Source organism: Aquarana catesbeiana, linkage group LG03 (genome assembly GCF_042186555.1).
Source record: "Aquarana catesbeiana isolate 2022-GZ linkage group LG03, ASM4218655v1, whole genome shotgun sequence".
NCBI lineage: Eukaryota > Metazoa > Chordata > Amphibia > Anura > Ranidae > Aquarana > Aquarana catesbeiana.
In genome coordinates, this window is record NC_133326.1 from 719698788 (window position 1) to 719710070 (window position 11283).

At 45.8% G+C, this 11283-nt stretch overlaps 1 protein-coding gene across 1 annotated transcript in view; it reads right to left on the reverse strand.

Annotated features, from left to right (window-relative positions):
* AARS2 (alanyl-tRNA synthetase 2, mitochondrial) overlaps window positions 1-6218 on the reverse strand; it is a 45471-nt gene extending 39253 nt beyond the window's left edge. The window contains exons 1-2 of the mRNA XM_073623235.1: window positions 5861-6218; window positions 101-289 (exon numbers count right to left, since the gene is read on the reverse strand). Coding sequence (XP_073479336.1) covers window positions 101-289; window positions 5861-6199 — 528 coding nt within the window. The 5' untranslated portion in view covers window positions 6200-6218. The remainder of the gene's footprint in view (window positions 1-100; window positions 290-5860) is intronic.
* Window positions 6219-11283: the final 5065 nt, after the last annotated feature.

The following is an 11283-nucleotide window of genomic DNA, read 5'->3' on the forward strand; positions in this document are numbered from 1 at the left end:
CTCAATCTGGGGTGGTTAGGTGCTGCTGAAAAGCTGTGAACCCTTCATAGATAATACATGGAGGACAACGCTCCAAAGTGCCCACAACTTATCTTCATACCTTGAAGTAATCACCAAATGACCAGTTCCCCAGCATCTCGAAGAAGGTGTGATGGTAGACGTCTCGGCCCACATCCTCCAGGTCGTTGTGCTTCCCACCAGCCCGCACACACTTCTGGCTGTTCACCACCCTGCGGTATTGCGCCATCTCACTGCGAGGGTCCGCCGTGCCCAGGAAGACCGGCTTAAACTGAAAGAGTATACCACATTACCATGGATGTAACCAACCCCCTGAGTCATAAAAACAGACAAGAATATGCAGTAACTATACAGTGCATACCACCACCTGGACTTGTTCTGGAATGTTGAAGACCTTTTGTAGCTTCTCCAAGCTTTTTTCCATTACCTCTATCTATACCCTGGTCATGGTCCCTTCATTATTTATTCCAATGACGATCCCATTATTATGGAATCAAAATGGAAGGTGTAGATGTTGATGGTCCAAAAACAGGAGGGAGGTGTGAGAAATGTGGAGCCACCTTGTTCTAGTTACAGTACATCATCCCATCTTTGGTGTCAGTATGTCGGCATAGGTGTTAATCGTTCATATCACATGGCTGAATGTGTAAACTGTTATAATGGCATTGCATATGGTGACAGATGGTGTAGAAAGCCCCTGCCTCAATTCAATGATGGCGCTTCCAGTTTGATGTAGATGGCCTTTTTCATGATTCATGTAAATCAGTTGTCCTCTCCGACCAAAACTGAGACCTCAGTGGCCTCAAAAGTACAGTATATCCTTTTTCTTTAACATGTAGGAAGACTGCAGAGTCTTGAGCTCTAGAATTGACCCTCCTATGTTGGGGCATTGTCCTCTCTGTCCAGAAATGTTCACTTCATAAACATCCACAAGGTCAAGAAAAACATGGAAACACGGAGTAATATAGCCATCTTATATGTAGCTGGAGTGTCGGGAGAACTCAGAAGGATCTTTAGCAAACATCTGATCCCTGTGTTTCTCAAGCCCAGAAATACACTGAGACAGAAGCTTGGAGATCCAGAAGACCCAACACAAAAGGTGGAAGACATGGGATGCCTTTGACCCCCACCTCTATTCATGGATGCAGGGCCGGTGCTACCACTAAGCAAACTAGGCAGCTGCCTAGGGTGCACTACTGCCTAGGACGCCAGGCCACTGGTGTTCCTACTCTCTTCTCTCTGCAGCAAGCAACTAAGCAGGCAGCCGCCGCTCCGTTTGCACATGGTGTCAGAGGCACAGCGACGGCGGAGGGCTGTGTCTGTGTCATGACTCCCGAATGAATGGAAGCAAGCAAACATTCATTGATGGGCACTGGCTGGCTACATTGATGGGCTGCAACTGATGGGCGCCGGATGAGGCTGCAACTGATGGGCGCCGGATGAGGCTGCAACTGATGGGCGCCGGATGAGGCTGCAACTGATGGGCGCCGGATGAGGTTGCAACTGATGGGCGCCGGATAAGGTTGCAACTGATGGGCGCCGGATGAGGTTGCAACTGATGGACGCCGGATGAGGCTGCAACTGATGGACGCCGGATGAGGCTGCAACTGATGGACGCCGGATGAGGCTGCAACTGATGGACGCCGGATGAGGCTGCAACTGATGGACGCCGGATGAGGCTGCAACTGATGGACGCCGGATGAGGCTGCAACTGATGGACGCCGGATGAGGCTGCCACTGATGGACGCCGGATGAAGCTGCAACTGATGGACGCCGGATGAGGCTGCAACTGATGGGCGCCGGATGAGGCTGCAATTGATGGGCGCCGGATGAGGCTGCAACTGATGGGTGCTGGATAAGGCTGCATTTGATGATCGCCGGTGGGCTGCATTTGATGGGTGCTTCATTAAAAAAGTGGGGTATACATGGGCAGAGCAAAGGGGGTGGAGTCAGGGATGGAGCAGCAAAATTAGGGGCAGAGGGGGGCAGCAAAATTAGGTTTCGCCTAGGGTGTCAAAAATCCTTGCACCAGCCCTGCATGGATGGTTGCTCCAGTGTGATGTAGATGGCCTCTTCCATGCCTCTTGTAAACCAGTGGTCCTCTCTGACCGTAATATGACCTCACTGTCCTCAAAAGTACTTTATGTCCTTTTTCCTTGTGATGTTTGATGTTATGATGTATGAAGACTGCTGATCTGTAGAATTCACTCTATGTCAGGCTATGTGTTGTGAGGTTAAATACCTAATGTGGAGATCTTTGTGTTCCTCACTGCACTGCATATAGCTTGTTACTTCCCTTGTGTTGGTCTTTAGGATGTTAAAGCTTCAGTATCGCTGGGCTTGATAGACACAGGGATGAGATGTTTGTTGAAAATCCTTCTGAGTTTTTCCAACACTCCAGCTATTCAGGACGACTCCGTTACCCCTTGTGTTCTGCTTCTTTCCTTTGTTCAATGGTCCAGAGTTTTTCCTGATCTTGTAGATGTTGAAGTCACATTTTGGATAAAGAGTACAGCTGGTTTCCATTAGACATGAAAGTGGCCATCTATGTCACATTGGAACAACCATCCATGAATAGAGGTGGGGGTCAAAGACATCCTGTGTCTTCCACACTTGTGTCAGGTCTTCTGGATGTTCATGTTTTTTTGGTTTAATAAAGCACTTCTGGATGTTCAGGCTTCTGTCTCAGTGTTTTGCTGGGTTTGAAGGACACAGGGATGAGATGTTGGTTTAATATTCTGAGTTTCTCAGACACTCCAGCTACATTCGGGACGACGCTGTTACTCCAATGGTCCAGTTTTTCCTGACCTTGTAGATATTATGAGGTCACATTTTGGACAGAGAGGACAAATGGTTTCCAGAAGATGTGAAAGTGGCTATGTCACACTGGAACCACCATCTCGGAATAAGAGTGAGCCGCCTTCAACACCATCTGTCCATCAACATTTACTGCCAGTTACACATCTCAACCCCTAAGATCTGACAACAATTCACACCTTCAGCCGTGTGACTAGAAGGATCAACCATGGATGGGATGATGTATGAAGGTCTGGGGGGGGGGGGTGCCATGACTAGCGAACCTCCCATCCTGTTCTTGGACAATCAGTATCTGCCTGGAAACATTTCGAGGTGATTGCGTGAAGGCCTCGGTTCTATCTGTGTGGATACATACACTGCTTTCGTAGGTGACCCCAGACTAATAATAATATTGAAAAATATTATTATGTCAGTCCCGATTTCGGCGGGCGATTAGTGAAAACAAGGAGAGTGGAATTGATGGTAGAAATGGAGTAAGCATGACCTAAGTGTAGGAAGGAGTTAGCAGGTTGCAGCTTCTGCTGATCTCGGAGATTGCCAGCCCCAGCTCTGCAGATTCCTCTGCCTCCAAAAATGACCACATTAATGGTGGACAGGAACACAAAGCATATTCACCCTTGTAAACACCCACAGCAACCAATATCCAAAGAGAGGACATTCTCCTAAGGGTAACCACTAGAGTTGCCACCTCATCCCTTTAAACCCGAACACCTTTGAATTACACAGGTTCTGAGGGTAATTAAATGCAGATAAGGCATCAAGTGAGTTTAATTACCACCTTAATCAGCCACAGAACCTGTGTAATTAATATGTGTTTGGGTTTAAAGGGATGAGGTGGCAACCATAGTAACCACCTTGTGGCCTTCTGCCAAAATTATAGCAGGTGTCATGGCAGAACCAGAGTACATGGTGTAGCTTAACAGACCAAATTAAATCTGCTGAAATACTCCCGGGAAGATCAAGGTCTGACCTACTGCATCACCACCCATCTGTCTGCCCTCCCTCCCTGGTGTCTGTTGATGATGGCACCGGGGAACACTTACACAACCCCCCTACCCGCTGTGCGTAACGAAACGTCCCTACACTCCGCTTGAGTGCTTCCATCATATACCGCTTCCTCCCAGTCTGATATCAGATCTTCCCTACCGCATGCAACCACAAACTAGGCAGTACTCGATTTGGTTGCTGACCACCAAGAACTGTTTATTGAAACACCGGTACACAGGTAATACTTCGGGACGAACCCCCACCCCAGACTTTTGCATTCCGGGTGGGGCGGACTGTCCAAATCAGCAGGGAGAACTGTTGGAGGAATTTGCCCCCCACCAATCACACATAGGGGTGCAACGGATCGTCATTGATGCGTACGGAGGAACACCCGCGATCCGCGGAGCGCTCTGTGGCCTCGGCCATAGGAAAGGCCGTGGCTTTGGCCTAGCTCTGGAGCGGCGGCCATCTTGGTACACCCGGCAGCCATTTACCACGTGATCGCTCCGTCAATGACAGAGCGATCACTTGTAACAAACCGGCGTCATGTCATGACGCCAGTTTCTCTCTCCCCCTGCCAATACTCGGGGTCACCCCGATGTACACACTTCCTGGTTCGGGGTTACCCCCGGTGTACACACTTCCTGGTTCGGGGTCACCCCGGTGTACACACTTCCTGGTTCGGGGTCACCCCGGTGTACACACTTCCTGGTTCGGGGTCACCCCGGTGTACACACTTCCTGGTTTGGGGTCACCCCGGTGTACACACTTCCTGGTTTGGGGTCACCCCGGTGTACACACTTCCTGGTTTGGGGTCACCCCGGTGTACACACTTCCTGGTTTGGGGTCACCCCGGTGTACACACTTCCTGGTTTGGGGTCACCCCGGTGTACACACTTCCTGGTTTGGGGTCACCCCGGTGTACACACTTCCTGGTTTGGGGTCACCCCGGTGTACACACTTCCTGGTTTGGGGTCACCCCGGTGTACACACTTCCTGGTTCGGGGTCACCCCGGTGTACACACTTCCTGGTTCGGGGTCACCCCGGTGTACACACTTCCTGGTTCGGGGTCACCCCGGTGTACACACTTCCTGGTTTGGGGTCACCCCGGTGTACACACTTCCTGGTTTGGGGTCACCCCGGTGTACACACTTCCTGGTTTGGGGTCACCCCGGTGTACACACTTCCTGGTTTGGGGTCACCCCGGTGTACACACTTCCTTGTTTGGGGTCACCCCGGTGTACACACTTCCTTGTTCGGGGTCACCTCGGTGTACACACTTCCTGGTTTGGGGTCACCCCGGTGTACACACTTCCTTGTTCGGGGTCACCTCGGTGTACACACTTCCTGGTTTGGGGTCACCCCGGTGTACACACTTCCTTGTTCGGGGTCACCTCGGTGTACACACTTCCTGGTTTGGGGTCACCCCGGTCTACACACTTCCTTGTTCGGGGTCACCTCGGTCTACACACTTCCTGGTTTGGGGTCACCCCGGTCTACACACTTCCTGGTTTGGGGTCACCCCGGTCTACACACTTCCTGGTTTGGGGTCACCCCGGTCTACACACTTCCTGGTTTGGGGTCACCCCGGTCTACACACTTCCTGGTTTGGGGTCACCCCGGTCTACACACTTCCTGGTTTGGGGTCACCCCGGTCTACACACTTCCTGGTTTGGGGTCACCCCGGTCTACACACTTCCTGGTTTGGGGTCACCCCGGTCTACACACTTCCTGGTTTGGGGTCACCCCGGTCTACACACTTCCTGGTTTGGGGTCACCCCGGTCTACACACTTCCTGGTTTGGGGTCACCCCGGTCTACACTTCTTGGTTTGAGTCACTTGTGACACATAAATATGATATAGAATGATAATAATCCTCATTATAATAAATGCATAACCCCGCCCCCTCCCTAGTCCTCAGGGACCTCCGATCTTTTCATTGGTCCCTCTCAGCTGTCAATCTTTTACAGCCCCGCCCTGCAGCTTCCTTCACCATGCCAACCCTCCCGGGCCCGCCCCTCTGTCATATGACGTCACCTGGTTCATCCCCGCGTTGACGAATAGCAGCGTGGGGTCCCCCCGGGGGCGGACGGCGGAGGACGGGACGTGCCGGTGTCCGTTTCTCTCCTCGAAGTACCGGAGGAAGGTGCTGCGGATGGCGGCAGAGCTGGGCGGGGAGGACAGGCGCCGGCGGACGGACAGCCAGGCGGAGGAGACTCGGAGCCACCGACAGGGAGCCGCCATCTTGGGATTGGCGAGGGGAGGGCGCATGCGCAGAACGCTGGGCGCCGATTGGAGGAGGAGGACTTTGTACGGAACAACTTTATTGTACGTTTTCCAGATGTCCGGAGACAATTCTACAGAGCGGGCTGACATGTCACCTTCTATAGAATGAGCGCCTTCTGTCCTATAATAATCAGAGGAAGTCACGTGACCAGCAACCAACCAATCACATTACAGCTTTCACATCTAAAGTAAATACTCACCACCTGAGGGAGGGGCAATATATGGAGGACTTCCCTCCCCCCCCCCCCGGAGGGCTGATCACAACCTACATTGGGTTTTATTTATAATTTATTTATTATTATTCTGTATTTATACATTTTTTTTAGGTTTATTTTATATTTTCGTGTATCCTCTATATTTATATTTTTAGATTTTATTTTTTTTATATCTAATGTTTAATTGAAGTGAATCTTTCCCTCTCTCAATCAATAAATGATTATTATTCCTCACGCCGCACTCATCACTAAATACAGAGGAAAGGACATGAGATTTTTGTTTTGTTTTATACTTTTTATTTTATTATTTATATATATTTTTTTAACATTTCTTCAGTGACTATGATGTCATACATCCCAGGAGTCATCACGGGGGGGGGGAGGGGTTTTCACAGATAAGCCACACCCTCCTGCCTTGATGCCTGAACTAAGGGCAGATGGATTCCGGGGTTCTAAAAAAAAAAAAAAATCTCGACTTATGAAAATCCTCGACCCGCGTCCCTTTCCGGTGCGGCCACATTCGTTAACAGCTGTTCACGCAGCTTTACCCGCGCGTGCGCAAGACGGTGTTTTCAGGTCCGGATAAATAATAGGCTCAAATGGGGGCGGAGATTTGCTTAATCCTTTCTGTCACACCGTATTTGTGCAGCGGTCTCACAAACGCACTTTTTTGGGGGGGAAAAAATAGACTTTTTTGAATTAAAAAAATAAGACGATGGTAAAGTTAGCCCAGTTTTTTTGTTATATTGTGAAAGGTAATGTTACGCCGAGTAGATTGATACCCAACATGTTACGCTTCAAAATTGCGCCCGCTCGTGGAATGGCGACAAATTTTTACCCTTAAAAATCTCCATAGGCGACGTTTAAAAAATTCTACAGGTTGTATGTTTTCAGTTACAGAGGAGGTCTAGGACTAGAATTATTACTACAGATCGCGGTGATACCTCACAGGTGTGGTTTGAACACCGTTTTCATATGTGGGAGTTACTCACGTGTGCGTTCGCTTCTGCGCGTGAGGGACGGGGCCCCTTTTTTAAAAAAAAAAAAATAATAATTTTTCTTATTTATTTTACTTTATATTTTTTATTTTTACACTGTTCTTTAAAAAAAAAATAAAAATGGTGTCACTTTTATTCCTATTACAAAGTATGTAAACATCCCTCGTAATAGAAAAAAAGCATGACAGGTCCTCTTATATATGAGATCTGGGGGGGTCAAAAAGACCTCAGATCTCATATTTACACTAAAATGCAATAAATACAAAGAAAAAAAAAATGTCACTTGAAAAAAAAAAAAAAATCTCCTTTTAAGAGCTATGGAGGCAACTTCCCCTCACTCCCGCCACCGATAAAAGCGATCTCGCGGCGAATCCAACCACTTTTATCATAAAGAGAAACACACGGCGTTATTACGGCTAGCTGCTGCCGTAACCACGGTATTTAGCATCAAACTAGCGATGTACGGGTACGGCGAATTGCGTGAAGTGGTTAAAGATTGATATAAATAATAATTATATATGTTTATGTGTCTATATATATATGTTTATGTGTCTATATATATATATATATATATATATATATGTTTATGTGTCTATATATATATATGTTTATGTGTCTTTATATATATATATGTTTATGTGTCTATATATATATATATATATATGTTTATGTGTCTATATATATATATATATGTTTATGTGTCTATATATATATATATATATGTTTATGTGTCTTTATATATATATATGTTTATGTGTCTATATATATATATGTTTATGTGTCTTTATATATATATATGTTTATGTGTCTATATATATATATATATATATGTTTATGTGTCTATATATATATATATATATGTTTATGTGTCTTTATATATATATGTTTATGTGTCTATATATATATATATGTTTATGTGTCTATATATATATATATATATGTTTATGTGTCTCTCTCTATATAGACACACACAGTATAGTTATATTGTATTTTCTTTTAGGACCCGTTCACATCGGAGCAATGCAGCGTTGTTGGCAGAAATGCGCAATTCTTGCCACGATTCCAAATTGCTGTAAAATTGTGTCAAAATCCGCAATACGCTTTTGGGTGACATTTATTGTTAATGGCGCCCCCACATATGCACTTTGCAGACATTTTGTCATTTGATAAATACACGACCCACATGCCGAAATGCGCATCGAATAAAACGCACAACACTCCGTGCCCCCCCCCAAAAAAAAAATTCCATTTGGCTTTTTTTTGTGTGCATTTTTTTAATGCACTTTTTACTGCTTTTTTTTTTAAACACACATTTTGTCTTGTTTTTTAAAACCGCATTTTAGCTCATTTTTATGTGCATTTTGGTGCTTTTTTTTAACACATATTTTGTCTTTTAAAAATCGCATTTTAGCTCATTTTTATGTACATTTTGGTGCTTTTTTTTAACATGTATTTTGGCTCTTTTTTTTTTTTTTTGCACACCCAAACACAGGTTAAAAAAAAAGAGCCAAAATACATGTTAAAAAAAAAAAGCACCAAAATGCACATAAAAATGAGCTAAAATGCGGTTTTAAAAAACAAGACAAAATGTGTGTTTAAAAAAAAGCAGCAAAAAGTGCATTAAAAAATGTAATGAATAATATACTTGAGGTGCCATTAATTGTTAATGGCTTCCCCAAAAGTGGCCAACAAATGCGCTGTTTGTAAAAATACGCATAAAAAAAACAAATCAAAATGCGCATTTTTTTAAAAAAAGTGTCAAACTACATGCTAAAAGAAGCACCAAAATGTGCGTTACGAACCACACCAAAATGCGTGCTAAAATAACCTGCGCCAAAATGGGCGCTAAAGGGCCAAAATGTGTGTTTTAAAAAAGTGCCAAAATGCACACTAAAAAAAAAAAAAAAAAAAAAGGCAAAATGCGCAGAAATGCCCAAATGAGCAATAAAAAAAAGGGCCAAATTACACGTTTAACCATTTGCCGACCACCCGCCGGTAGAATGGCTCCCCTGCGTAAATCACCGTAGGTATAGCGGGTGCTATGAGGGGCATAGGGGGGCGCGCGCCCCCGCCACGTCACTTAGGAACCGATACACACCGCAATGTCCGCCTGGCAGCCATGATCGCTCCCGACAGAGACAGAACGGAGATCTGTCAATGTAAACAGACCGATCTCCATTTAGTCAGGGGTGAGGAGACTAATCTGCTGTTCCAAGTGATCAGGAACAACGTTCTCTCTCCTCCCCCAGTCACTCCCCTCCCCCCTACAGTTAGAATCACTCCCTAGGGAACACATTTAACCCCTTGATCGCCCCTTAGTGTTATCCCCTTCCCTGCCAGTGACATTTATACAGTAATCAGTGGCTATTTTTTATCACTGTATAAATGTCAGTGGTCCCAAAAAAGCGTCCGATCAGTCCACTGCAATGTCGCAGGCCCGCTAAAAAAATCACAGATCGCCGCCATTACTAGCAAAAATAAATAATAAAAATGCCATAATTCTATCCCCTATTTTGTAGACGCTATAACTTGCGCAAAAGCTTATTGTGATTTTTTTAATATGTAGAAGAAAATATATCGGTCTAAACTGAGGAAATTTTTTTTAAATTAATTTGGGGATATTTACTATAGCAAAATGTAAAAGATATTGTGTTTTTTTTTTTTTTTTCCAAAATTGTCGCTCTGTGATCAAATACCACCAAAAGAAATCGTTATTTTTGGGAAAAAAAGGATCTCAGTTTTGTGTACAGCGTCGCTCGACCGCGCAATTGTTAGTTAAAGCGACACAGTGCCATATCGTAAAAAAAATGGCCTGGCCATGAAAGGGGGGTAAATGTACAGCATTGGCAGGGAGGAGTTTTGTATGAAAATATCAGTTTGGTTTATGGCCACTAGATGGCGTGTGTGGTCAATATTACTTTCCTATCCATTCTGATAATCTTCATCCACTGGACGATCGGGAGGATTTCTGACACTTTTTGTTTCCATGTAAAAAAAAAAAATCACAATTTTTTTGCTAGAAAGTTACAAAGACCCCCAAATATTATATATACAGCCGGGAGGGGGCAAAAGTTCTGATAATGACACAAACGTGAATCGTCACAAAGTCTGCTGACTCCGTGTTTGGAAATTTGTATATCCTTCAGAATGTTATGAAGAGCGATCAGATGAATGAAGTCCCTCTTTGCCATGAAAATCAACTTATTACCATAAAAAAAAAACATTTCCTCTGCATTTCAGCCCGGCCTCAGAAGGACCCGCCCACATCATGTCAGGGATTCTCTGGGTAACTCAGGTGTCAGCGGTGACAAGGACAAGGCTGGAAATCACTCTGTAATGCTGATTGAGCTAGAATAGCAGGCTAGAAGCTTCAAAAGGAGGGGGGTGCTTGAAATCATTGTTCTTCCTCTGGTAACCATGGTTACCTGCAAGGAAACATGTGCCGTCATCATTGCTTTATGCAAAAGAGGATTCACAGGCAAGGATATTGCTGCTACTACAATTGCACCTAAATCAACCATTTATCGGATCATCAAGAACTTCAAGGAGAGGGGTTCAATTGTTGTGATGGAGGCTCCGTGGTGCCCAAGAAAGTCCAGCAAGTGCCAGGACCATCTCCTACAGTTGATTCAGCTGTGGGATCAGGGGAACCACCAGTGCAGGGGGGCTCCACCAATGCAGGGTGGGTGGGATGGGGCTCCACCAGTGTAGAGGGGGGTTGGGCACCACCAGTGCAGGGGGGTTGGGCACCACCAGTGCAGGGGGGATGGGGCACCACCAGTGCAGGGGGGGTGAGGGGCAACCACCAGTGCAGGGGGGTGAGGGGTAACCACCAGTGCAGGGGGAGTGAGAGGCACCACCAGTGCAGGGAGGGCATCGGCACGCACAGTGATTAGAAGACTTTTGGAGGACAGCCTAGTGTCATGAAGGACAGCAAAGAAACCACTTCTCTTCAGGAAAA